This window comes from Echeneis naucrates, chromosome 3, assembly GCF_900963305.1.
Source record: "Echeneis naucrates chromosome 3, fEcheNa1.1, whole genome shotgun sequence".
NCBI lineage: Eukaryota > Metazoa > Chordata > Actinopteri > Carangiformes > Echeneidae > Echeneis > Echeneis naucrates.
This window is the reverse complement of record NC_042513.1, coordinates 26,556,794-26,584,086: the sequence shown is the minus strand read 5'-3', so window position 1 is coordinate 26,584,086 and position 27,293 is coordinate 26,556,794. Positions and strand designations below refer to the sequence as shown.

The 27,293-nt window shown below is 45.5% G+C and overlaps 4 protein-coding genes across 6 annotated transcripts in view; 2 read left to right on the top strand and 2 right to left on the bottom strand.

Moving 5' to 3' along the window:
- sv2ba (synaptic vesicle glycoprotein 2Ba) overlaps positions 1 to 890 on the top strand; it is a 12,296-nt gene extending 11,406 nt beyond the window's left edge. Inside the window, exon 13 of the mRNA XM_029498601.1 lies at positions 683 to 890. Within this exon, the coding sequence (XP_029354461.1) occupies positions 683 to 890 (208 nt within the window). The remainder of the gene's footprint in view (positions 1 to 682) is intronic.
- A 6,855-nt stretch (positions 891 to 7,745) lies between these two features.
- LOC115041255 (mesogenin-1-like) lies at positions 7,746 to 8,539 on the top strand. Its single transcript, XM_029498594.1, has 2 exons — positions 7,746 to 8,372; positions 8,465 to 8,539. The coding sequence occupies exons 1-2, from the start codon at positions 7,746 to 7,748 to the stop codon at positions 8,537 to 8,539; spliced, it is 702 nt and encodes a 233-aa protein (XP_029354454.1).
- A 240-nt stretch (positions 8,540 to 8,779) lies between these two features.
- On the bottom strand, positions 8,780 to 16,094 carry LOC115040717 (aminopeptidase Ey-like). Of its 3 annotated transcripts, none has more exons than XM_029497689.1 (21): positions 15,994 to 16,094; positions 14,435 to 15,212; positions 13,922 to 14,064; positions 13,668 to 13,807; positions 13,402 to 13,528; positions 13,173 to 13,327; positions 12,954 to 13,067; positions 12,723 to 12,866; positions 12,534 to 12,599; positions 12,386 to 12,451; positions 12,088 to 12,260; positions 11,917 to 11,993; positions 11,699 to 11,832; positions 11,563 to 11,618; positions 11,315 to 11,462; positions 11,137 to 11,228; positions 10,750 to 10,860; positions 10,498 to 10,665; positions 10,286 to 10,426; positions 10,079 to 10,160; positions 8,780 to 9,583 (listed from the first exon to the last, which is right to left on the bottom strand). In XM_029497689.1, exons 2-21 carry the CDS (start codon positions 15,097 to 15,099, stop codon positions 9,422 to 9,424), a joined length of 2,964 nt encoding a protein of 987 aa, XP_029353549.1. In that variant the 5' UTR covers positions 15,100 to 15,212; positions 15,994 to 16,094; the 3' UTR covers positions 8,780 to 9,421. The 3 variants fall into 3 exon arrangements, with proteins under 3 accessions (XP_029353549.1, XP_029353550.1, XP_029353548.1); XM_029497690.1 differs by having other exon boundaries at positions 14,435 to 15,194; positions 15,994 to 16,060; XM_029497688.1 differs by having other exon boundaries at positions 14,435 to 15,103; positions 15,994 to 16,052.
- A 1,270-nt stretch (positions 16,095 to 17,364) lies between these two features.
- LOC115040675 (aminopeptidase N-like) lies at positions 17,365 to 25,888 on the bottom strand. The gene is made up of 20 exons (XM_029497588.1): positions 25,296 to 25,888; positions 25,053 to 25,195; positions 24,751 to 24,887; positions 24,481 to 24,607; positions 24,027 to 24,181; positions 23,441 to 23,554; positions 23,193 to 23,336; positions 22,946 to 23,011; positions 22,707 to 22,772; positions 22,449 to 22,624; positions 21,731 to 21,807; positions 21,195 to 21,328; positions 20,424 to 20,479; positions 20,198 to 20,345; positions 20,023 to 20,114; positions 19,839 to 19,949; positions 19,585 to 19,752; positions 18,466 to 18,606; positions 18,210 to 18,291; positions 17,365 to 18,121 (listed from the first exon to the last, which is right to left on the bottom strand). The coding sequence occupies exons 1-20, from the start codon at positions 25,886 to 25,888 to the stop codon at positions 17,957 to 17,959; spliced, it is 2,895 nt and encodes a 964-aa protein (XP_029353448.1). The 3' UTR covers positions 17,365 to 17,956.
- Positions 25,889 to 27,293: the final 1,405 nt, after the last annotated feature.

Below are 27,293 nucleotides of genomic sequence, written 5' to 3'. Positions count from 1 at the left end.
CACCAAGGGTGCAGAATGTATCGCCCTCACCGGCTGACACACACACAGACACACACAGGAGCTAATGTCACCACACACATCTGAGATAAACAAAAACTCATTTAGAATCAGCTGCATTAGAGCTTCACACCAGCAGGCGGTTAGAAGAATGAGTGAAATAAAGCTAATCTTCATGAAGCGCTAATGTGGTCTGAAGTATTAAACCAAGCAAGTCGGAGAAATTTTGATTTGTGTTAAAAAGTGTTAGAGTCAACACAATGCAGATAAAAACAAAAAATTGTTTTTTACACATCGAGGTGGTTTGTTCTGTTTTAAATTAAATTCAAGTTAAAGCTGTTTGTGTCTGACGCAGCTGCTTTGATTCGACTCTGACTCGTCATACTTTCAGCGCACAAATTCACAAACCAACATCCGGCAGTCAGATTGCATTGTGGGTACTGATTTCATACTACCTGTGAGCTCTTAGTTCACTTTGGACTCAAAAATATAAACGACTTCAGTTTGAGTTCAGCTGAATAATAAAAGCTCTTGAGTATGAGATCAATTCAGAAGTTTTGTTTTCTGTATTTGTGCTCATTTGTTTGTAGTGTGTGATGACGGGCAGCATTTTGTGTTTCTGATACATTTTCTTGTTTGAGTTCTTCACTCTTTGTGTTGTCTGGTTTGATTTTATTCCAATCAGAGGGGGTGCGCTGGAGGTCGTGGTGAGGCTGATGGACATGGGAGGCCCAGACAGGTGGCAGGCAGCCCAGCCTCAAAGCCTGCTGTGGGTGGGCATCCACCCAGAGGTGCCAAACTCGCAGCCAGGCTCCCACAGCCTCACCTCGGCCAGGGTAACCAGCGGGGTCACACATCGGGTTCAACCCCAGTTCGCCCTGCCCTCAGCCTGACACGGCACATATTTTAACATCAGTTTGTTTAGAGTGTCACATTTTTTATCCTCAGCTTGTTCAGGAATAATAAGCATAAGATACTTCAGCTACCTCTCTCTATTCGGCTCTCAGTCTTGGCAGGACTGGAGCGTTCTGGTCAATGAGAGTGCAGCATCCAAGCTGAAGGACAACATCGGCGGACGCCAGGCAAACAGCATATTTATGTCTCTTTTTTTGTTTAACCAAGTATGTTTTAGTTTTCTGTGTCGCTGCGGGCCAGTTCTCCCTCTGAGAGGATAAAACTCAGTTAACACGCCAACCACAAAAAGTTGATGCTTCATGGAAACATGGAACTGAGAAAAACCAGAAACCTCCAAATAAGGTCAGAGTTTATGACCGGCTGGTTGTTGAGATGATTTCAATAACAACAGAGACGCCAAGGAAAAGGACAGAACAGACAATGGATGGATGGATGGAGGGATGGATGGATGGATGGATGGATGGATGGATGGAAGGATGGAGGGATGGAGGGATGGATGGATGGATAGATGGATGGAGGGATGGAGGGATGGATGGAGGGATGGATGGATGGATGGATGTATAGATGGAGGGATGAGGGATGGATGGATGGATGTATAGCTGAAGGGATGGATGGATAGATGGATGGTGGGATGGATGGAGGGATGGAGGGATGGAGGAATGGATGGATGGATGGATGTATAGATGGAGGGATGAGGGATGGATGGATGGATGTATAGCTGGAGGGATGGATGGATGGATGGATGGATGGATGGATGGATGGATGGATGGATGGATGTATAGCTGGAGGGATGGAGGGATGGATAGATGGAGTTATTGATGGATGGATGGATGTATAGATGGAGTTATTGATGGATGGATGGATGTATAGATGGAGTTATTGATGGATGGATGGATGGATGGATGGATGGATGTATAGATGGAGTTATTGATGGATGGATGGATGGATGTATAGATGGAGTTATTGATGGATGGATGGATGGATGGATGTATATATGAGTTATTGATGGATGGATGTATAGATGGAGTTATTGATGGATGGATGGATGGATGGATGGATGGATGGATGTATAGATGGAGTTATTGATGGATGGATGGATGGATGGATGGATGTATAGATGGAGTTATTGATGGATGTATAGATGGAGTTATTGATGGATGGATGGATGGATGGATGGATGTATAGATGGAGTTATTGATGGATGTATAGATGGAGGGCAGAGAAGGGTCAGTGGTTCTCCTGGTTCTCACAGCTGAGGTGTGAAGTGACGCCTCAGGGCTCATCAGTTCTCATCAGTGTGAAACCATCACACCTCTGTGATCCACCTTTAAGTGGATACTACGAGTCATTACACATCATTAGACCTCAGCGTATCTACGTTATCTCCATCTGAGCCACGTGGGACGTTGGCTTTCTGTCCTGACCGAGAGCAGCAGCAGCTTCCAAATAAAGAAGGCGAAGGGTCAGAGATGACAGCTGACGGCCGAGTCGCTGTGACTATAAAACGATCAGGCTGGTGAGAAACGGTGGGATGTAAAGTGGAGAAGATGAAGAGAGGGACAGAAATCACTGCTGTCAGGTTCAAGGTTGGAGGGAGAAGAAGGGAAGGTGATCAGAAAACATCTACTCACATGTACCACATTTTTATTTACTGCTACAACACACCAACGTGTATTTGGTGAAAATGGTCCCAAATTCAGTTGATATGTCTCCGTTACGGTAAGCTTTCATTTCAGACTCGTCTCTTTGCAGAATAATGTCCAAATTCAGATCATTGATCTGAAAACCGCAGACACAAAGCAGTTGACTGTGTACTTTTTCTCTACTGGTTTATTTTTACAGCATATAGCTCCTTCAATAAACTCCTTTCTTTTTTAGTCGGTAAAAGATTCAAAACAAACCCAATCGATCCATTCAACATGTGCAAAATGCATCTGAGCTGCTGCAGGAAAAAAAAAAAAGGCCCAAAAAGCAAAAACTGTTTATTGTTTTGAGCAGGAGTCAAAATTCACACTTCCACTGAACTTTCCCAGACTCGGAGAGGAGAGGCAGAGACCGAGCCGGAGGGAGACAGAGACCCAGCGAGGGTGTGTTTGTGTGTGTGTTTTCAGGGGCACTGATGGTTTGTGAGAATCTGCGGAGGTGTCACTTAACACCTCCGTGGCCTGGCCTGGACTTATAAAGGCGAGCGGAGGGTCTGAGCAGCAGTGTCCCCGCTCAGACCACTGAGTCCCTCCTCACAACATGGATACCTCCTCGGTCTCTCTGCTCAACTACGGCCTGCAGTACCAGTGGTGCTCGGACTCGGACCTCTCCAGCATCTCCTCTCCGGAGACCCTGTCCCCCGTCCACTCCATGGACTCCAGCCTGTCGCCCTCCTACCAGCAGCCCCCGCAGTCGACACCTAAAGCGGCCAAAACTGGATATTCCCAGAAATCCCCAAACTTCTCCTCCTCTGGACGGGGCCGCAAGTCGGGCCGGGCCGCCCGGATCCGCAGCAAGCAGAGGGAGAGCGCCAGCGAGAAGGAGAAGCTGAGGATGAGGGATCTGACCAAAGCTCTGCACCACCTCAGGTCCTACCTCCCTCCCTCGGTGGCCCCCGCAGGACAGACTCTGACAAAGATCGAGACTCTCCGCCTGACCATCCGCTACATCTCCTACCTGTCGGCCCAGCTGGGCCTCAGCGAGGAGGTGCTGTTCCAGCGAAGGGAGCAAGGAGACACCTCGGCCAGCGACGCCTCCTCGCCCGACATCCTCAGCTACTTCCAGCACGGCTCGGCGGGCGGCCAGGAGGCCCAGCTCCGGAACCAGAACCTGAACCAGAGCCTGTACCCGGCCCAGTGCCACAGCCAGAGCACCGCACTGCACTCTGGGAGCTGTAGTTTTGGTGCCGATCAGTACAACAAACAGTACGGCGAAGCTCCTCGAGGGGACAACAATGTGGACGCCATCCTGCAGTCGGCGCCAACAACACAACCGTCCTGTCAGGTACGTCAACACAAGCTCCTCATGTAAATGAACACATTCAGCATCAGTTTCTACAGAATGTTCATCCACTTCCTGTTCCTGTTTCTTTTTTTTATTAAACAGATGTGTGGCAAAGACTTCTGCCTCCCGTTGGTGCCCAGAGAGTACTGGGGTTAAACGCACAACCGTGTGTGACCGTCATCCAACAACAGACACAAACTACTTCACTGTTTCTACTGCCTCACTGTGAATCAAGTAATTTATTTGAAAAAATATATGCTATTTGACCTTTTATTTATTTTGTGCTTTGAAATGTTCCCCTGTAAATATTCATATGTCTAACAACTATTTTTATATTTTTTTATACCGTTATTTATAATAAAACCATTCAAACGTCATCACGTTTCGTCATCTTTGCTACCTGCGGTTCAGTTTCTCTTCTTCATTATGACTTTTACTAATGAATACTTTTTTTTTTTGGAAATAATAAAACAATGTTATACACTGTATTGTGTGTACATTGTGTGATTTATGCAGTCGTGTCCATCATTTTGTGATCCAATAAAAAGTTCCTTTGGGACAATAAAGTTGATTTCTATCTTAGGTTTACATTTAATTGTGGGGGTCGTCTGTAGTTGGTGCTGACGGGAAAGTGTCCACAGCTCCCCCTGCTGGTCACACAGGCTCCAATCTCCTACTCACTGTGAAGTACACAGTTAAAGTCAGCTGGCAAACCTTTTTCAGTCAGAACCTGTTTGATGGTGTTCTGAAGTGAACGCGTAAAAGAGGATGAGGATTTAGATCTCCTTCAAATCTCGTCTGTCGGGTCAACACATGAGAGACTAATCAAGATTCATCTGAGCTCACTGTCTGTTGACAGAAGCAGACTCAACTCAAAACTGTCAGATGGAGGTTAAAGCATCAGTTTCATTCTTTTTATTTGAAATGACAAAGCAGAAGTGTTGGTCTGATTTCAATGAGAATATAACAGAAAAACGAATTCATGAGATAAATAAATCTTATCAGTGAACAAAAAAAGCAGTTATTGCCTCTTTCATGATTATATAATATTTTATTGGTGCTAAAGGACACAGAGAAGCTGGATTTAACTGTAATGCCATTTTGTTCTCAACTGTTATGGCGTTTACCATTCTCTGTGTCAGGCCTGAGCAGTCGATGGCAGAGCAGCCCAGAGATCGGCCTCCACTTTGGGTTATCTAGTTTATTTAGTGTGTCTCTGTTAATGTGGCTCAGCAAACACACAGAGCTCCTTGGCACCGCTAAGTCTAGACTAAGATATGAGATCCTGTCTGCTCTTTCTGCTCTCCCTCTCTCTCTCTCACCTACAACCTTAATTACCTGCTTAAGCCAACGGAGGGCCCTTTAATATTCATAGAAAAGTGTGGATCTGCATATCAGGCCGCAGAATTAGACCAGAGTGTTTAGTTTGTCACCTCCATGCAGTTCATTTGATATGCAAGCAGCAAAGCTAACACAAAGCCTAATATACTCACTCAGGTCTTTCATCACAGAAAAGCTAATAAACTCTCCTGGCTAAAAGGGTTTGGGATGAAAGGGTTAGCACCGCTATGCTGATTATTCCCTCATTACATGTGAGTAAACACCGTCAGAGCTAATGTGGATTAAGAGAGGGAAGATCCCCTCTATCATCATCCTGAGAGTTGACAGCACAAGAACAAATAATTGAGTAGTTTCTAATTTGATACACAAATAAAACGGAGGAAAATCCCAAATTAAATAAAACTAATGTTGAAGCCAGAAGGTGAATTTATGAAGTTTTAAGATTTCTACAAAACTGGAAACATCTCAAACTTTAATCAGCCACACTTTTTATTTTAGAAAAACAAAACAACCTGTTGATTAGATGAGAGAAGCATCCAATGAAGCTCAGAGATGGTGGTCGCTGTGGGATCAGCTGCCATGTCTGGTGTCACCTCACACACTTTTCAGCAAAAAACAGAAATACACACACACAAAGACAAAACCACAGTTTGACTGCTTTGTGGAGAGATGATGGCCTGAGCAGAGCTGCTTTCTTTTCTTTTAGTTTGAATATTTTTATTTTTATGCTGGGTTTTTGTTGTTGTTGTTTTAGAGAGGTGAGTTGAGTGTGTGAGACCGTTTCACACGTCCCCCTCTGGAGTCAAATGTGACGCGGCGGTTTGTGGGAATGCTGGGAGGACTCCGGACCCAGATCCACGGTCCACACCTGGCCAGACAGATGAGGAGGAATCCAGACCATCCCAAACAGACCGGCTGAATTTAGCTTTCTGTGCAGTTTTTTTTTTTTAACAAAAGAACATAATTAAAATAAATCAACTGAAGGTCCTGTTAATATAAAAAGAAAACTTATCTGTTACGATTCTTCGAGTTGCTGATGTGATTTGACTTCATGACAAATAATCAGTTTAATATCCATTCAGATGAGAACACCGACCTCCAGTCAACGTCAAAAAGTGCATGTTGTGTTTGTTATTGTGTTAAAATTTATGTTCTATTGTTTGAATCCAAACCTTCAGTGTTAAGACTGCAAATTGTGGATCACCAGGAACTCAGATGCAAAACAACAATTTACACCAAGCGCACACAAATGAAGGAGGACTGAAACAAAAACTCACTCAACTGAGAGAAAGTCGAGAGCGAGACATGAGGTCAGACAACCTGACAGGAAGTGCATGACCAAGGCGCTGAATGTAAAAGGGAGGCTGACGAGGCTGATGAAGGTCAGCTGGAGAGGAAAGGGAGGTTTGAAGCTCAGGTGAAGGAAATGAGGTGATTACAGACAGCAGCAGGAGAGTCAGAGAGGAAGTCAGCCATGAGAGGCGTTTTACACACAAACCCACGATGAGTCGCCGTCGGTGTGGCTTCCCACCCTGCTCTTAATGTGTGAAGGAATAAAGTTTGACATTGAACTGATTACGTCTACATTCATGACGAAAGTGGTGAAAAGAAAAATCAGATAAATTGTGTTAAAAGATCTGAGAAGTGCTCTGAACAGGAAAAATTCAGAAGCTGGGTGGTTTACACACTTTTGCTCTTCACTGAGATTTTATAATGAAAAATTATAATACACAATATAACATACATAATGAATGAAAAGCACCAAACTGTTTCTCTTTTTCTAAAAAAGTTCCATAATATGTAAATATAATTAGATTTTATGTGACTTCCTAAAATAAACTTGTTTGAGAAAATTCTACTTTTTTTCTAATTCTAATTTCTAAATTCTAATTTTTACATTCTGGCCATGCAGCAAAGTAATAATACTGAAGGTAGAAATGTGTTTCCAGTCAATGAAAGGACGAAACAAACAAACAATTCATGAAACTATAAATTGCTGTTGCACATTCTTTCTGTGAGGGTTCCCAGACCAGCGAGGACGAGGTGTTTAGGCGTCACACCTCGCAGCTGCCCCGGCACACTTTTACAGCCTGAGCTGGAGCGAAGTGCATCCCAGAGAGACCGGGATCATCATGGACGGGACGCAGCTCTGACTGAATCTTCAGGTTTTAGCTGGAAATGTTGTCTCTCAGGTCCAGGTGACCCAGGTGACCCATGTGGCGCTCCTGCGGCGGCAGGTCATGTTCCCAGGATGCAGCAGTGTGGAGTGTGACTCAGACTCCTTTATGATGCTCGTGTGAGCTGCCACATCACACCTTGTGCTGGAGTTGGCCTGTTTCCCATGGGACCCCCTGGCCTAGGTGTCAGCCCTGCTACCCGAGCTTCTCAGGACCAGAGGCGGCTTTCAGAGGTGCAACCTCGCACCTCCCAGCACATATATGGAGCAGCTGCCCCGTCCCTCCTCAGTGTCCTCTGACCGCCTCATCAGCAGCATACCGACAGCCATGGACGGGTCCTACTGCTCTGCTCTCCAGCTCCAGGACAACTCCTTCGTGTTTGACTGCGAGTCCCTGCTGGAGAAATCGGCCTACAATCTGGCCTCGGACTGTGGTTACTTCAGCGCCGGCAGCAGCCTTTCTCCCACCTCGTCTGTGGACTCTTTCTGCTTCTCTCCCACCTCCCTCCAGGCTACCGGGAACAAGCAGGACGCCTTGGACTGTTTTCTCTTCAGCAGCCATGACACACAAACTCTGCCCGGCCCTGTCTCCTCCAGAACCAGCCAGCCCGGAAAGAAGTCGAGGTCCAGGTATCCGGGGAAGAAGCGGCAGACGGCCAGCGAGCGGGAGAAGCTGAGGATGAGGGATCTGACCAAAGCTCTGCACCATCTCAGGACTTACCTCCCTCCTTCTGTGGCGCCAGCAGGACAGACTCTGACCAAGATCGAGACGCTGCGCCTCACCATCCGCTACATCTCCTACCTGTCGGCCCAGCTGGGCCTCAGCGAGGAGGTGCTGCAGCAGAGGAGATGCTCAGGCTTCACGGAGCAGCCGCAGACCCTCAGCCAGTTCCTGGGTCAGGAATCGGACTGTGACGCCGTGAGCACAGCCCCGTCTCTGCACTGCACCTATCAGGTACGTTCATCGTCTCTGACCTCTAGATGTGAAGCTTTACGGGGTTTCAGCTGAATCTGTCTCTAACCAAACCATTTTCTGCTTTCTTGCAGGTTTCAGGTGGTTTTGGTTTCTCCAGCGATCAGGTCTGGACGCCACAAAACGTCTCTTTCTGTGGACAACGCTGAGCCGTGATGAAACCCGCCCAACTATTTTCATTGCAACAATGACCACCTATCCCAATGTATGGACAAAGCTGACCATTTTTTGTTATTTTGAACAAAACATGTGTGTCCTTTTGTTGTGTTTTTGTACATAGAACATTTTTATTTATTAAACTTTCACATTGTGAACAGAATAAACGTCATTATTTACAACAACCCTTCGGCTTCTCTGTGTCTCAACCAAACATAAGAAAACATCCAGAGTTGGTGCTGGACTCCACTTCCTTACACAAACACTGCAGCTGCCAGCAAGACACGGAGGTGTTAATCAGGGAGCACATCCCCTCTAAAGCCTCAAAGGAAAGACCCCCGCTGGGAGAGGGGGCAGTTAATTGGCACCTTTTCTGTCCTGTGTAAACACGTCTGCTCCTGCAGATCCAGAGCCAGAATCACAGATTCACTCATGAACTCGAACTTAATATGGGCAGACGTTTGGTCGGTCTTCAGAGGATAACGACCGCTTCACTTTGTGAATTCATTTATGTCAACAACGGGATGTTGTGCAGAACTCTGCAGCCGCCAGTTTGGTCTCCTGTTTGTTCTGTTTGATTCCTAAATGTGAATGTCCAAACTGATGCTATTTAAAGTGCCTTTTATTTCACAGCCCTGCTTTTGTGGACGATCATCACATGTTTTGTGAAATTTTGGGATTTTTTTTCTTTTATTTAGTTCAACAACATAAAACATACATAAAAATAAAAACAAAACATATTTCCCACATTTAGGTATCAAATAATCTTTAAAAAGGATTTATGAAAACTTCACCTTCAAATAATTCTCCTCGATATTAAGAATATAAAAAAATATTTATTCCAGCTGGAGTGCGCACCAGGCAGCATTTTTGGGTTACGACGCTGGAGAGGAAGTTTCACTGGTGAACCATTCCAGGACTTCTTGCTTGTTCATGGCCACCCAGTTCATGTTGGCCTTGGTTCTCTCCAGCGACTGCTCAAGAGACGTGGCAGCCGATCCGAACTGGCCTTTGTTGTCTTCTTTGAACTGCAGCAGCTGCAGAGAAACAATGTGAGCAGAAGGTCAAACGTCTTCAAATTCAACAACACAAATACAGTTCGTTCTTAACCTGCACCAGGACAGGACGGCACAAAACACAATTAGTACAATTAGTGCTCTTGAGTATGAATAGTTTGAATATCTAATCCACTGTAATTACCTCACAGCTGTAGATTTTTGATATTTTACAAATTAGGATTTTAGGAAATGAGAAAGTGTTTAAATCATTCCTTCGCTTTCATTTAAGTGAGCAGAATATTTTGTGAATTTGGAGAATTAATTGGTCAAAACTATTTGAATCTCTCATTTTGGACTCTATTTTGGACATTTCCAAGAATTTTATGAACAATGAGCACATTAATCCACAACATTGAACACCAACCATTAAAGCATCAGTATAATAAACTTATGTACATTTTCATATTGCTGCTGTTACTTGAAGTAAAACTTCATCACCGGGACCTTTCGAATGAGAAATGGGTGAAATCATACCTGCTTGTATTCAAACTCCGTGGAGAAACGTTTGGTCACCCCACTAATTAGCCTTCCGAAGTTAAACGATCCACTGCCGTAGCTGAAGAAAGCGTGAAGAAAACGTGTTATGACAGTTGTTTTGTTGGACATTAATTTGTGTTTCCTTCACTTATTTCTTCTGTTCGTGGGCACGCAGCACAAACAGAAGCCACCTTGCCAACTCACTTGTTGAATATGTAATTCCACCTGGATCTGATAAAGTCCCAGGCCAGCGGCTGACCGATGGGGTTACCGGCGATGTAAACGATGGTGAAGGTGGCATCCTGTTTACGGATCATTTTCGTATCCAGGGTGTACTCCAGATACCTGAGACACACCGACAGTGAGGACAAAGGCCGGACGTGCCGCAGTGAACAGCTGATGACGACCTTACCGACCTGTTCAGCAGCCACGGCTGTTTGGTGCACGACAGAGCGTGCATGAGCTTATCAGCTTCTGAGGCAATCGTGGCGTTCTTGTACATGCCCCAGGCGAAGTCCCACTCCTCGGCCCCGCCTGCTGCGATGGCACTGCAGTACACGGTGGACCTCAGGTTGGGACTGATCCTGGAAGGGACAGAGTGAGAACACAGCAGCGAACCAACCACTCTTCAGGAATAAAGAGGAACAAAGACAGGAGGGGGAACACACTTGTTGTTGGCTGGATTTGTCATCCACTCTTTAAACCATTTGGTGGTCAGATCATTGCAGGCCTTCACTCCAGAGCTGCAGGCCAGAGAGATGGCATTCACCTGATTGTACCTGAACAAGGACACGAGAGGACACGATAAACATCTGTGTCATGGTTTCTCCAAAAGAGCTGAACGTGCATCTGAAAATAACATTGATAATAATAGTAATGACAATTGATCCGCTCCAGTTGTGTAATTAAACATGTTATTGTTTTATTCTGCTCTTTTTCAGCGATGTTCTTTAGCTTCTTTACACCCAGCAGCTACAGAGCTCCTTCATCTCCACTGATTTCAGGAGGTTTTCATGTATGTCGCCTCGGAATACTTCCTGTACTGTGCTGCTTACTGGTCAGTGTGGTTTTCAGGGATCTTGGTCCAGTTAGCAGTGATCCCTTCGAAGTATTTGAACAGAGGAGTGACCTGTTTCTTTATGTAAGCCTGAAGAATGAACGTGCACGTCAGTGTTTCATCTTCATCAGCATTCGTTTATTCATCAGTCATGCTGTTGTCCAGACTCTACAAACCTGCATGGGTCCATAAACTTCACTGCGGTCAAACATGAGGAAGAAATAGTCCAAGTTGAGGCTGGCTGTCTGCCATGGCATGTATTCCACTTCCTTATTGAGGAACTTTGTGGTCCTCAGGGCCAGAGTTGTGTTCACTATCTTTGCCCTGAAAAAGGCAAAAAAGCCGCTCAGCTTCGTCTTTCAAGATCTGACAACACGTTTTGTTTTTTTTTAAAATAAAGGTAAATGTTCATGTATGATCTGACCTTGCAAGGTTAAAGGCATCGTCGATGATTTGGGCCCGATTGATTTCTGGAATATTCTGAAAAGTGAACAGGAGGTTTGGAGGTTGAGGTACTTGGAGGCGCTGCAGCTGTGTTTATCACAGGTTCAGTCTAATACCTGGTGTTGGGTGCTCAGCTGGTTGAGAAGACGATCCCAGTTCTCAGAGTCGTAGTTGACTCTGTAGAAGCCTCTCATTTTCACGTTGGCCACCAACCAGTCGGAAGCGCCGAGAGCCATCTCCCCGAATGTGGCTGTTTGGATGGAGATGAAGAATAAATCCACCCATCAAACACCATTTTCATCTGCTATGAACACAAACCTGAAACAAATCTTACCTTCTTTTTCGAGAAGCCAGATCTGATTTTTTTCAACACCAGTCTTGATCCATGTAATGGGAATGAACCACTCATAGCTGGAGCCGTCCACATAAAGACGCAGCAGACAGGTGGAGCAGGTGAGTTATACATATTTAATAATATATATATATGTTAAAACCAGGTCCCTACTTGAACGGTGACGGTCTGTCCACCACGGAGTCTGGATCCAGCAGGAAGTGTTTCTGGGTGGTCTTTCCCGTCTTGGTGTCGATGGTGATGACGGGGAATCCCATCTGTAGGATCCATCGGTTCATGATGTGCTCCACAGAGGAGGGCAGCTTTATGCCTTCTTCATTCACTGCCTGGGAACGAAGTATTTCACAGTTGGGATTGGTGGAACTTTAAAGTGAGATTTTGGGATCATGTGAGAATATAAATCAGATATTTCGTGTTAGATGGGGGAGTCCTGGTGATGGAGCTCACTCACCATTTGCAGGTGTTTCCACAGGTCTGTGTAGACTGTGTTATCATACTTGAACTCCTCTAAGTAGGTCTGCAGACAGATAACAAACATTTGTTCATCGTGGCTGTGCTGATGTGAAAAACAAAATGAATTAACTGCAGATTGCACTCACATGGAGTCCTTTGGAGAACACAGACTCTGTGATGAACTCTGAGAGCATCCTGAGGACGGCGGCGCCCTGAAACAGAAAACAAAGGTGGAACCAAATGACCACGAGCTGTCGACGAGGATCTGAGATGCTGTGGTTTTATTCTGTCCAGGGTCAACCTGAAGGTGAGACAGATCAGGGTCAACACTCGACCTTGCTGTAGGTGATGGAGTCAAACAGTTGGCTGATGTCTTCCGGCTTCTGGATGTCCGCCTCTTTGGATGACAGAGGATGGGAGGAGGCCAAAGCGTCCACACCCATCACACCGATGATCTCATTCAGAACGATTAAATCTTTCTGAAAAACACAGAAAAATTTTTGTCTTTCTGCGTATCGGACATTGAACTAGTTTTCAGCTGAGCTAAATAGAAATCGAAAGCCCACCATGTTCCATTCGGGTTCAGCGTCGTGGGCGCCGAGATAAGACACATAGGTGGCGAATCCCTCGTTGAGCCACAAGTCATTCCACCACCTCGTGGTCACCAAGTTCCCAAACCACTGAGAGGACACAATTTCATTTTAGTGGGAGAGACATTTCAAAGCTACACAGAGTTACCATCAGAGATTTAACTGGGGGGGTGGTGGGGGTGTTCAGGGTGATACCATGTGAGCCAGCTCGTGGGAGATGACCGTTGCCACCCACTCCTTGTCTCCGTTGGACGACACTTCAGGATTATATAAGAGGGCGGTCTCCCTGTAGGTGATCAGGCCCCAGTTCTCCATGGCCCCCGCACTGAAGTCAGGGAGAGCAATCTGATCTGAAATGATTACAGAGCTTTAAAATTGGTCTTTATATGTGAAAGGAAAAGCGGGCGTGGGTTCAGGTTCCTACCTGATTTCTTCAGGGGGTAAGAAATGTTGTAGTAGTCCTCAAAGAACTTCAGTATGGGTCCGGTCTTATTGAGGGCGTAGTCTCCTTGGCCCTCTGTGATGGCCTGCTGTCGAGCCCAAATCCTGATCTAGAGAAGAACAGGGGTCTGTTAGGAGGGCAGAAAAACCAACGGTGGACCATCTGAGTCCAGCAGAGCGCGCCAGTGAGGAGGAGTTCATCGACAGCCTGCTGGTTTATGTTCTGAATGAATAATACACAGAATTTACCAAAACTTCTGCTCCTGGTTTCGTGCCAATGTAGCCAAAGTCAGACACAACAAAAGCCAGCAGGTACGTTGACATGATCTCTGTGGGCTCAAAACTGGTCTGGGTTAAAGTCTGGCCTTCAATGGTGATGTTGATGGGATCTGTGTGGGAACGAAGAGCAGCAGATTTATTCCAAATGAGGAAATGCGGAACAAAAGGCTCATTGTGCGTCCAGTGGGGACTTTAACATTTGTGTGTGTTGATGAAGACGTTACCGTGGTTCATGGAGTTGGACAGAGCGATGGTTCCCAGGGGGTGAATGATGGTCACGTGGAAGACGGCCTTCATGGCCGGCTCGTCGAAGCAGGGGAAGGCCTTCCTCGCATCTGTCGGCTGCATTTGAGTCGTGGCGACCACTCTGCCAAAAACAGACAAGATGTTTCAAACCAACTTCAGATTTACATATCATCCATGTATTCTCTTTTTTTTTTTTTTTTTTTTTTTGATCTGAGTCACAGCAGGTTAAAATGTCAGTATGACCATAATTCAAAACCTTTCCTCCACCGTCTCTTATTTAACGTGGTGTCATTTCAGTATTTCTCACAGATAGGTTTTGTATTCTGAACTGAAATATGTGTCAGAACGTTCAGCTCAGTTTAGCACACAAAACTGCAAACTGGCAAAAACGGAGAGGTGGTGAGAGATCTGATTTGAATGCAGGATTTTCAAAACTAAACTGAAACTCAAAGGAATCATGATCATCATTATGATGTAAAAGAGCATCGTACTTTTTCACCCCGTCTTCAAAATATTCGCTCCTGTAGAATCCTCCCAGGTCGTCAGCCAGCTCTCCGACGAATTCAGTGAAGAGTTCGTACGTGCTGCCGGCCTTCAGCGGGCCGTTGAGCTGGACCACCAGATACTGGGTGGGAACCTCCAGCCAGGTTTTCCTCAGCGTGGGGGCGACGGCTCCGCTCAGGCCCGTCAGTTTGGCGTGGTATCCGTCGAAGATGGTGAGGTTCAACTTGTTGGAGTGGATGAGGATCAGGTCGGTCTCCTTATCGCATCTGAAGACCACTTTGGAGTGTCCGCTGAAGATGAAGAGGTTTTGTGCGTTGGGCTGCAGCCGAGGCCACAGAGTCACGTTGTAGGAGATCGGAGTGAGGGAGATTGGGAGTCTATAGAGCTTCCAGGGCTCCGAAGGGATGGACGGCGTGGTGGGGGGAAGAGGGGTACTGGAGGAATTGCTGGCGGTGGCGGTGGTGGCGGTGGTGGCGGTGGTGGCGGTGGCGGTGGTGACATCAGGGCTATCAGTGGATACAGATGTGACTTCATTCTTGGACTTCTCCTGACTATAGACCACAGACAGAGCTATGATGGTGGCCACAGCGCCGACGGCTAACACCACACAGGCCACTGCCACCGCTTTGCTGATGTAGATGCCTTTACCCATGTCTCTGCCGGAGGAGAAGAAGACAGAAGGGAGGAACCGACCAGCTATTTATGTCCTGCCTTGATAGAACTAGCTGGGAGTTAATGGTTGATCTCCTGGGCGGAGGAAAACAGCTGAAAGTCAAAAACAATCAGTTGTAAAAAGTTTTGAGCGATAAGAGAAAGTTGTGGCTCATCTGTGAACTTTACACCTGCTGAGTGACTCTGAAGAACGGCCCTCTTCACGAGTCGGCCTGCATTGTCTCTGCTTATTCACCGCTGTAAAGTATGTGGTGGTGGAGATAGTGCAGACTGAATGTGAAGTGTATACATATCTGGCTGTCTGGCGGTTTAATGGCATAGTGAAACGAACCCCTCAGATGTTTAGAGAAACATAACTTTGCTTCAGCTGAGGCCCACAGGGCGTTCACCTCCACGAAAACATCTTCCTGACATCGTCAGCTGTCTTTATTTAAGTGAAGCAAAGCTGATAGACATTGATCCTGCACTGCACGGCTCAACCAGCCTGTTTCAGCATGGAGTCACCGTCACATGCTTGGACTTAGTGAAAGACGACGATACTGATCTGACAAAGTCATTCTAGCTCACCAGCTGTGGAGAAGAAGGATAAAATACTAACTGCTGCGTAGGTCTAAAGTCGTGTCTATAAAAATCTGGATACAGTCCAACATAGATTGAATTCTGTCAGTCGGAGCTTCCAGGATCATATTTAATTGCCTGACCCTGACCTCAGCACAGCAGCACCCTTACAGTTTTTCAATTTTCAGTCTGAATTCCTGATAAAAAGCTAAAAAAAAAAAAAAAAAACGCATACCAAAGAATGTCATTTTAAACACCGGACGCACAAACACGAGATCACTCCAAGATGTGACGGCAGAAAACCTTTTTTTCTCACCTTACTTTTACTTTGGCTGAGCAGCAGATCATGGATTATTATTTTTAAAGCAGAGTTTTCTGCCACCTGTCCGCCTGCACCGAGGGCAGCAGAGCCGTCACTTCAACATGTTGACAAAGTATAAATCACATTTATACTCCAGGTCACACAAAATGGGTAACTCCCCCAGAAGACCCAGGCTGAGTCTTTGAAATGACGCAGGGCGTTATTGCTCAATCCTCAACCACAGAATAAATCAGAACTGCAGCATGATGAGTCTCGTCTTGACGTTGTCTTGTGATCCTGAATGCTGGAAATGCAAAACACTCACTATGTGTCATACCATGTTTTTCTTTTCAATCACAGGCCTGAAGTGGAATCATGCAGAAAAAGTTTCCATTAAGTGGAACAAAATCTGCCGTGATGTGACAGTGATCTGGATGTATTACTGGGAACACAAAGGGACGGAACGCCTCCTGAGGTAAATCCTCCGTGGAAATAACCGGATGATGTCACCTGAGTAATTTTCTCAGACAATACAGCACAAAAGAAAAAGATGAAAGATGACATTACACAACCACCACGTCTGAAAGAGGAACCTGCTGCTCTTTTGAATGGCACCGGCGCCTGATTGGATTAATAACTCTAATTGTGTAATGGGACTCTCTGGGACTCTTACAGAAGCAGCTTCTCAGTTTAGCAGTTTAGATTATTATTTTAAGAGCTTGTGTGACGGCCCCTGGGGGCCTTTCCGTGTGGAGACGGATGTCCAAATCACCTTTAGGTCAAACGGGGACTCCACATTTTCTCCTGAAGTCAGCGTCTCTTTATCCAAACCCCGCACAGAATCTCACAGAATAACAGCTTCCTTTGCATCCCACACGGAGCAGAGATAACTCCCAAGGCCACGGTGCCTCCTTACTCTGGACAAAGGCCCAGCCATTCAGCTGCTATCATGGGAGGGAGAATGTGTTTCAGGTCAAAGTAAACACAAGAAGGCTAGGATATAGATCACACTGACGTCTGACCGTCGACATGAGGAATCACAACACGGAGAACTGACGAACAGTTTTGGCACGTTTTTTTTTTTTATGTGTCCTGATGTAATAACAGAGGATAAACTCCATCCATCCTCATCAGATACATTACATGATTATTTTTACAGGCTTTAAATGAACTTTATCATGTCGGGTCAGTGACTGCCAGCACCCCTTCAATATTACTGTCATTCCAACTTTACACGGGTCATAAAAGGCCAGTAAAACCTCGTATCAGCTGGAACTGTCGCTTTGACATGTGAACGACTCAACATCAGTTTGAACGGTGACGCTTTGGCTCCGGGCTGAAGGTAAAGCAGTGAACACACACCTACGCAGAAATAAACAATCAATGTTTCCCTTTTTCCAGACAAATTTTAATTCAGTTTTCAAATACTGACTTTGAACACAGCTCAGGGAAAAGTTCTGCCGTGCCAGGGAATCATGGAAGATGAGTCAAGTATTCTGCTTTTCTGACAAATCATGGCAACACTTGAGTCATTTTCTCAAAAGTTTTTTTCCATTGACATTCAAAACGATTCTGAATGTGAAAACATAAAGAGCTGAGAAGAGACTAAACATGGAGGAAGATTCAGGACATATGCCTCTACCAGACCGGAACAAAACTGCTGAGCAAACAGGAAAACGCTGCAGTCATCACACATCCAGCCTACAGACACACAACTTTATTTAAAACTGTTCCTTTGAAGTGCAGTAAGAAGTTTTGTGTTAAATACACAGAATATACTGAGGGAAGCAACGACTTATTAAGTGAAGTTGATTAAAAAAACATAAATTAAGTCATTCTTTCAGTAAGATTAATGACATTGGAGTAAAATGACGGCTACAGGTGACAGCTGAATTTATCGCTACATGGCTGATAAACGGATCGTCTTTTGTCTTTACAAAAGACGCCGTTCTTCTCGTTGTTCCTGATGATTTATACATTAAGTTTCCCTGAAGGTGGACTCCTCAGTTAACCACCTCAGCACGTCGGCTTTGTTCTCCGTCACCCATTTGATGTTGGCTGTGGTCTTTTCGATGGCCTGTTCCAGAGCCAAGGTGGCCGAGCCGAAGCCCACCTGGAGGTTGTCTTCCTTGAATTTCTTAAGCTGGAGAGAGAAACAGACACACATCTTATCGACCTTTTTTTTCCTCTGTTAGCCTGAAGGGATATTCAGAGAACGTGTGAGTACGAACCTCCTGTAACTCAAACTCTGTAGAGAATCTCTTTGTGATTCCGTTGATGAGATTAGCGAAGGAAAATGATCCTTTCCCATATCTAAAACAAAGAGAGGGACACAGCTCATCGCACATGTAATTCTGTTCACCGTGATGAACATCAACCAGAAAACCAGAAAATCTGAAGGGCACCCGAGACACGCTCTTCATGCTTCATTGTCGAAAATATTCAGCACCGTGTTTGTTTGGATAAATTGCCTTGAAATTCTCTTACTGCTGGAAGATGTAACTCCATCTTGCTCGGACGAAGTTCCAGGCCAGCGGCATCCCCACCACGTTCGCTGCGATGTACTGGATGGTGGAGGTGGCGTCTTGCTTCCGGATCTTAGTTGGGTCTAAGGTGTAGTCCAGATACCTGGCTCAACCAAAACATACAGATGTGTTTTCCATTTACAACTAAAACCACTATTCTTTCCAAAATTTGAATTCAATAAATTTCATTTCATTTAATTGTGGTTTGCGGTGATGCTGCTTTGGGAAGAGAAAATATTAATGAGATCAGCCAAATCTTATTGTCACTCACAAACAAGCTCGCTGCTGCTTATGGCCAGCATGTGAAGGGTTATTGGAATAATTAAAATTAGCTTTAAGGGCTTTGTGACAATTTCTAATTTTTCCAAATGGAAACTTTAATTAATCAGCAGCACAGTCTCACTCATATTATTAAACACAGAGTCTCCGATGAAGATTCATTGTGACTTTTCTGATCGGGCTGGTGACTGTGAGACTTTTAAATATAGATAATTATTTTATTCAAACCCAAAACGCTGTGCTGCTTTGGAGACACGTTACAACATGGAGGAGTCTGTCAGGTGCTTCTGTCGAGCCTCCTGGTGTATTTACACATTTACAACATAGATACAGACGACAGAAGGGACCATGACTGCAGCGAAGGAGACAGAGAAGGACAGGATTGGGGTGAGGCCTGAACCTGAAACCTCAGAGAAAAGTTTCTGATCCAGATTAAAAAAACAAACTGCGTCCAAAGATGGAAGGTTTTCCTGCAGCGGGGGACGGACGGATCCCATCTTCCTACTCTAAAACAAATTGAAAAATGAATTATTATTATGGAACAGTGGAAAGGTATCTGTGTCTGAGTAAATGCTCTCACTGCCAGCGGGGGGGAGGCAAACTTTCCACAGCGCTGGTTTATTTAGTGTCATTGTTCTGTGATACTTGTGGCCAAACTGGATCCTTTTCAGAGGCCTGATTTTGAATCATTTCAGATGAAAACAGCAACTAGTCATGTGGACGGCAGAATAAACAATCTGCACTCCTCATTTGGAGGAGACCATGAAGTAGGATATTCCTTGGACAGGAAGACAGAATGTACCTGTTCAGGAGCCACGGCGTCTTGGTGCAGGCCATCGCTGATCTGAGCCTGGAAGCTTCAGATGCCAGAGTGGCATTCTTGAACATCGTCCAGGCAAAGTCCCACTCATCCACCCCGCCGAAGGCGATGGCATGGCAGTAAACGGTGCTTTTCAAGTTGGAATGGATCCTGATCACATTAAAAAATGAAGTTGGCCAGAAAATGGAGACAACAGGGAAGTGTGTGCGATTGTGAAACTTTTAAAAACAACTCACGGGTTGTGACTTGGACTTTCCATCCACTGCCTGTACCAGCTTCTGATCAACTCCCTGCAGCCCCCAACATTCACCGTACAGGCTACCCCAACAGCATTGATCTGATTATATCTGCCAACACGAGTTATTGAGAAAACCGGGAAAAACTACAATGTTGACCTCCAAATGTGTCCATGATTCTTACTGGTCTGTGTGTCCTGTCGGCACTTTGGTCCAGTTCGCTGTGATCCCCCTAAAGTGCTCAAAAAGGGGTTCTATTTGTTTCTTGAAGTATGCCTATAAAAAAAGAAACATCATGATTGTTTAGTAATGCTCATTCAATCAGCACCGGCCAACTGATAACTGGAGGCGGCGCTGACTTGTAGAGCTCCGTAGACCTCGGTGCGGTCAAACATCAGGATGTAGTAGTTGAGGTTTCTCAGCGCTGACTCCCAGGGGATGTAGTCTCTCTCCTTGGACAGGTATTTGGTCGTTGCCAGGGCTAACGTTGTGTCGATTATTTTAGCGCTGTATAGAGGAAACAAATCGGTCACATTCACGGCAGACACACAACGTCTGAGGTGTTTATGTCTTATTACTGTTTACCGCGCCAGGTTGAAGGCATCATCGATGATCTGCGCTCTGTTGATAACTGGCAAAGCCTGAAAGAAACAACACACACAAACGAGAGTGAAGCAAACCGAACACTTCCCTCACAACTTCGTTTTATTCTGTCCTCATACAGTCACTGTCCATTTTGGTCCTTTTTTCCCCATCTGAGGGCCATCTGAACAATGAAACCAGGAACATGAGGAACAGGAAAGTCTATCAATTTATTTTTTTTTTTGGGGGGGGGGGGGTGGTTGGCAGCATTTATCTTTATAGTTTAACACCACAAGCTGTGTCAACTTTTTTATGATATTGATGCCCTTTTAGTCTTGCAGCTATTTTAATGTGTGTGTGTGCTAGTTTGTTGATCTTTATTGAGTGAAAGGACCTTTGTGTGGCAGGGAGGGCTACACCTCAGTGAATATAAAGGACAGAGAGGATGCAGAGGGATGGACAGGGGAAGGGAAGCTGTGCTTTTCCTGCCACCTCACTCAGGATTTCTGTGGTGATCTCTGGAGAGACAGGAGTCCAGTCTCCCTTTTGCAAACAAACAGGCCCAACACGGATAACTTCGCCTAAAAGGACGTACTTATTTGTACGTGTTGGGCCTGTTAGTTCAGACACACTCACCCAGCATGAATCGCTGTCGTACTTAAATCCAGCATCCACTTTTAAGTTGTAAACATGACTAAAATTTTCTTGCAGCACAGATCAGGCAAGCCGCAGCCTTCTGCTGCTGGTCTCAAAAACATCAGACATGTGACTAACCTGATGGTGGGAGTTGAGCAAAGAAAGGAGGCGGTTCCAGTTTTCAAGGTCGTAGTTGACCCGGAAGTATCCAGAGACGTTGGTGTTTGCCAGCACCCAGTCAGCCCCTGACACTCTCATCCTGCTGTTGGTGTCTGATCAGAAAATATAAGACAGACTTTATTGATCCCAAGTTGAGAAATTCAAATGTTACAACAGCTGGTAATCATCATTGAGACACACTGAATACAAAAACAAAGTGCAGAATATCTGTACAATAAATTGGGTGCAAAAACAAACTCAGGGTAAAGGGAGTAAATATAAAATATAATGAGATAAACAACCCAAAGACACAATAAACTCTGAAGGGTGATGAAACAGTTCTCTCTGTCCAGCAGAGGGGAATTATTCTACAGCGTTATGGCTTCAGGTGGGAAAGATTTCCTTTGTGAGACAGCAAAGTAAAATGAAGAGCAGCTCAATTATCTGATTATCCAGTTGATGTTTGGACTGGAGAGGTCGGCCTTTGTGTTTGATGAGTGTAACTGTGATCGTACCAGTCTTCTGAAGGAGCCAGTGCTGCTGCTGTTCCTCACCCGTCTTTATCCATTTAATGGGGACAAACCAAACGTAGCTGCACAGAGACACATTTCCATCAAATCTGCTCGGCACATGAACCCCAATGACACTGACATGCTACCATGCTAAATTAAGGTGGTGAACCTGGGAAACATCACACCTGTTTAGCTTTAATATTCTGATATTATCGCTTTCTTCATGGTATCTAAGCCACGTTAGCCCCACCACACAAGGGCCATAAAACACGTCTATAAAAGGCAGACACAAGATGTTTTAGATGGAAATGCAATAAACCAGGTGGAGTGCCAGCTCACATTCACTGTAAAAGCCAGGTTAAAGTTTAAAGGTTAAAGGTGCACCTGCCAGGATGTGGGGTGTCGTCATAATGAAATCAGGCGATCGGCTCAAATCACCACATTCACAAGCAGCATAAATACGTTTTCAGATTGTTATGAAACTGGATAAACAGTTTGCCTCAGTGAATGAAAACACTGCGGTGGATCGACTGGAACGTGTTTTCCTTTGTGCCACATTGAGGTAAGAAAGGGTTTTTAGTTTTGATAAAGTAACTGTGATCCAGAACAGACAGCTGTTCTGTTTGGATGTTTCTACAGAAGCGTGATACTAGACGGAGGAATTGTTCTGGTCAGTTTTGGTCTTATGGGAACTTACAGGAAAAGTTAAACTGATTCCTACTTGAACTGAGATGGTCTGTCCACTGCCGAGTCCGGATCCAACAGGAAGTGTTTCTGAGTGATACTTCCTGTCCTGGTGTCAATAGAGACCACTGGAAAGCCCATCTGGAGCGTCCAGCGGTTCATGATGTCATGGACGCTGTGCGGTAAATGAACATCTGGTGTGTTATCCACAGCCTGAAAACAAAGAGCAGGAATTCACAGGAAGCCCCCGGAGCCAAAGAAATCACATGTGCTGATGTTGTGTGTCAGAGCTGACCTGCTGGAGGTGCTCCCACAGGTCTGTGTACACCGTGTTATCGAAAGCAAACCTGTTCAGGTATGACTGAGAAGACGAGGAGCCGCAGCTCGTTACAGGAAACTTTCATTAAAAAGGAAACAAATTCTGAGTCTAACAACAAAAACATTCTGCTATGATTTGTCTGACCGCCAGTGACACAAACGCACACTCACAGGGGTAATTAAGGCATGAGACACAATAACAGGGTTGGTACTCACACTGAGTCCTCTGGCAAACACCGGCTCAGTGAGAAAGTCTGACAGCATCCTGAGCACGGCTGCTCCCTGACACGACAAACACACAAAGCAACATAATTTGGTTAGGTTGGATTTCTATAAAATATCAAAACTAAACGTTTCCCCGATGGCACAATATGATCAAAGATCCAGGTTGGAGCGGAAGTAGAAGACGAGGTGTTTTTGTTCAGGAGAATTGATGCTGTGAAATACTGTGACAGCAACACACCTTGCTGTAGGAGATGGTGTTGAACATCTCGCTGATCTGAGCCGGCTCGTTGACCTCCTCCTCTCGCCGGGACAGCGGGTGTGAGGAGGCCAGAGCGTCCATGGCAAACACCTTGTGCACATCATACAGAATCATTTGGTCCCTCTGCAGCCGAGCAGAGAGGTGGGTAAGCACAAGCTTTGCGTTTGTGAGAGGTCGTTAATCCGTGAAGCGCTCCTCATCTCTGAGGGCACAAGAACGACTCTTACAATGTTCCAGCTGGGCTCGGCGTAGTCGGCTCCCAGGTATTCCACGTAAGATGCAAAGCCCTCATTCAACCACAGGTCGTTCCACCAACGAAGAGTCACCAGGTTCCCAAACCACTGAAAAGAAAACAAACGAACAAACAAAACAAAAAACACGCACGCATGCACAGTGAGCAAAACAAAACACTGTCATTCTTCAGCAGATTCTCAGGAAACTAATCTTCCCACAAACACTGTCTGACACTGCACAAAGCTTTTGGCCAACATTCCCACTCAAGTCCAAGAAATGCAAAAACCAAATCAGTCGGGGTTCAAGAAATTCCCACCTGCAGCATTTCACATACATAATGGTGGCAGGTTTTAAATGCATCTAACAGTGAACTGGGTTCATTCGCTCCCCGGGTGGTGATCTGTCATCCTTCAGTTTGCAAAGGGAGGGTCAGCGCTCCGGCTACTTTTATTTACAGCATCACTGTGACACAGCCCAACCTCTGTCATGATTTACTGCCGTGCATTTTTCCTCTTCTCGTGATTACTAAACCGGGGACTGAAGCAATGAGAGCCATTTGGCTGAAGCGTGATGGCCCACCATATGTGCGAGTTCGTGGGCGATGACGGTCGTCACTCTCTCTTTGTTTCCGGTGGAAGATTCGACGGGGTCGTAGAGCAGCGCTGTCTCCCTGTACGTGACCAGACCCCAGTTCTCCATCGCGCCGGCGTTGAAGTCAGGCAGAGCGATTTGATCTAGAGAGGACCGGACGAGAAATTCAAAGACAAACCACCAAAGCTGTCTTTGTTTTTACTTCTTGGCCACAGTTGTGTTTGGTCAGACAGTCATGGTCCCCAGAGGACGAATCACAGCGACAGTTAAAAACATTGATGCCCTTCTCAGGACAAATTGGATAAATTTTTATCTTTAAACTTTCTATACCTCGCCATAAACAGGCCTGACCTTTGACATTTTAACACTGTGTTATAGAGTCTTGGAATGATTTCTTTCCAAATGTCCAGACTGAAGGTTGGGTGATGAGGTGTCAGCCTACCTGACTTGGAGAGCGGGTATGACGCGTTGTAGTATTGCTCATAGAACTGCAGGATCGGCCCGGTGACGTTACGAGCGTAGTCACCCTGCTTGTCGTCGATGGCTTTTTTTCGGGCCCAGATTCGGATCTGCAGAGATTTTTTAAAATCTTTTAACAATCGTAACATCTTAGCTATTTAACTTCCTGCCACCAGAGGAACATCCGGTGAGATGGATGATGTCACCTCGGACCTTTAGACCTCTTTAGAGGCACAAGCAGTGAATTTCTCACCAATAGATGGTTCTGCAGGGACTCAATGCTGACAAAGTCGCTGACGATGAAGGCCAACAGGTAGGTGGACATCCTCTGTGTGGGCTCAAACGTAGTAACTCTGACAGGAATCCCATCGAGGACAGAGTCCAAAGAATCTGCACAGGAAAGGAGCAGCTTTACTCTGTGTTAGTATTAACTGCTTTGAGTTGCTGATTTTCTGCTGACATGTTGTCAACTGATTAATTATTTACAATCAAACTGTCTCATTACAGTTTGCTGAAGTAAGCAAACAAATAAAAGGGATTCAGTAGAGGACAGACCGATCTCCCTGCCGTTGGACAGAGCCACGGTGCCTCGATGATGGATGATGACGATGTTGAAGACAGCCTTCATGGCCGGCTCGTCAAAGCAAGGAAAGGCTTTTCTGGCGTAGGTTGCTTGCATCTGTGAGGTAGCAACAACTCTGCAAAACGTTTCAGTTAAACATTAACACGACGTACAAGTGAAATAATCGAGTCCTGCACTTTTTGGCTGTCAGGAGCAGAGGTTCTGCCAGCTCTTACTTCTTCACGCCATCCTCGACGTACTCGCTCCTGTAGAAGCCTTCCAGGTCGTCGGCCAGTTCGCCCTGAAATTCAGTGAAAAGCACGTAGCTTGCTCCCACCGTCAGCCTGCCCTGCAGCTGAAGAACCAGATACGCCGTCTTCACCACGAGCCAAGACTTCTGTATGGTGGGGACGCGGACGCCACCCACCCCGCTCAGTTTGGCGTGGTGGCCCTGGAAGCTGGTGAGATTCAGCTTGTTGGAGTGGATGATGATGAGGTCAGTTTCCTTCACACACCGGAAAACCACGGCTGAACTTCCGGTGAAGACGTACAGGCCGTCCGCGTCGGGCTCCAGCCGGGGCCACAGGGTCACATTATAGTAGACCGGAATGAGGGATTGTGGAAGTCTGTAGGAGTCCCAGGCCTCCCTGGCTGCAGAGGGAGTGGTGGCAGCTGGGGGCGAGCTGGTGCCGTCCGCGGGCCTCCCCTGGTTCTTGGCTCTTTCCTTGTTGTAGGCGACGGACAGAGCGATGATGGTGGCCAACGCGCTGGCCGCCAGCACGAGCATGCAGAGGCCCACGTTCCTGCTGATGTAGTAGACTTTCCCCATGTCGGACTCAGGAGGTCCGCCGGACTCTGAAGGGTCTCAGTCTGTGTTTGTCCAACACAGCGGGTCTCGTCCCTCCTCAGTTAATAGATGAGCGATTAACATGGCAGAAAAGACATTTTCACAAACCTGAACAGAAACGGAAACAGGAGAATGATTCAATGATGGGTCGGGGAGCTGTTGGCGTTAAACATTTGTTATTCATGCTGGAAGCAGATGGAGTTTCATGGCAGTTAAAACACAAACGAAGATCAATTCTGACATTGATGGAGTAGAGATGAAATAAATAGAAAGAGTTGCCATGGCGATCACGTTGGAAGGGTGACTTTTAGCTCCTCAGACAGAAGGAGGCTGAAATTTAGGGCCAACTTTAGCCTCCATGATGGAGCGGGCCTGTCACTGAAGAGATTTACAATCTTCAATTCAGTTCAGAAAAACCCCCCCCCAAAAAAACAAGGTCGGGTATTTGTGGCCAAAACCAACAGACTCTGATCACACTATGAAGAAGCTATTAGTCTGAAATCAAAATAAAAAGGAAAGGTACAATCTTTTTGTGACTTTTCCAAACTGGGCACTAAACTGAGCTGAGTTTGTTTCCAGAACATTTCTTGCTAACTTCTTGTGTCTCTGTCACGACTCCAGCTTTAGAGGAGCATCATGTTCTGCTGAGACCTGCTTGCCTAACATTCAAATTCTGTATTTCTAAAGTAAAAAGCAGAAGGATTATTTGTTGTTTTTCACTGCAGCACCTGCAACATACTGAAAGCTGAGCTATATCTGCACTACCAGGTCAAAAGCCCAAGTTCCCTCTGTTATTGCTCTTTTTATCTTCTCATGCTCGGGGTTATTGTTTTGGTATTACAGTTTTCTTCTCCTTTTTTAAATGAGTCTGTCTGGTTTATTTCCGAGCAGCAGCAGTTTCCATTTCGCCCTCTTCGACCCTTCTGTCTTGTCAGGTATCACTTATTCACAGGAAAGAACATTTTGATGATACCAAAAGTCAAAGTGCAGTTTTATGTGAGTAACTCTAATTGATAAGTAACAATTTATGCAGTCGAAACTGTAAATGTTGATAGTAATGAAGGTTGGAACAAAAAGCCAATAAAATTATATCTCTTGATCCTGTTATGGATAATCTGTCGGTGCTGCCTTCCATTTCAACTCAGGGTGTTAAGTTATTTTCTATGAAAGAAACCTTTGCTCTGAAATCAGCTCAGAGTTACAAAACATTTGAACAAACAGAGCCCCTTTGTTGTGAAGTGAAATAATTCTTCTGGGTTTAACGGCACATCAAGAACTTTTCTCCTGCTCACATTCTCAGAAATTGCACACGATAAATGTCAGAAAGCTCATGACATAACGTGGCAGCTCAGGTCATCTGTCACACAAACTCCTGACTGTGCAGTTC

Excerpts from the sequence above, each read along its gene's own strand:
- LOC115041255 (XM_029498594.1), top strand. The coding sequence starts at position 7,746 with ATGGACGGGTCCTACTGCTCTGCTCTCCAGCTCCAGGACAACTCCTTC. Across the intron at positions 8,373-8,464 it reads CTCTGCACTGCACCTATCAG|GTTTCAGGTGGTTTTGGTTT; the intron begins GTACGTTCATCG and ends GCTTTCTTGCAG.
- LOC115040717 (XM_029497688.1), bottom strand. The coding sequence starts at position 16,025 with ATGATCTGCTGCTCAGCCAAAGTAAAAGTAAG. Across the intron at positions 11,619-11,698 it reads AGCTGAGCACCCAACACCAG|AATATTCCAGAAATCAATCG; the intron begins GTATTAGACTGA and ends TTCACTTTTCAG. Across the intron at positions 11,463-11,562 it reads GATGCCTTTAACCTTGCAAG|GGCAAAGATAGTGAACACAA; the intron begins GTCAGATCATAC and ends TGCCTTTTTCAG.
- LOC115040675 (XM_029497588.1), bottom strand. The coding sequence starts at position 25,888 with ATGGGGAAAGTCTACTACATCAGCAGGAACGTGGGCCTCTGCATGCTC. Across the intron at positions 20,480-21,194 it reads TGCTCAACTCCCACCATCAG|GCTTTGCCAGTTATCAACAG; the intron begins GTTAGTCACATG and ends TGTTTCTTTCAG. Across the intron at positions 19,753-19,838 it reads GAAAGTCCAAGTCACAACCC|GATCCATTCCAACTTGAAAA; the intron begins GTGAGTTGTTTT and ends TAATGTGATCAG.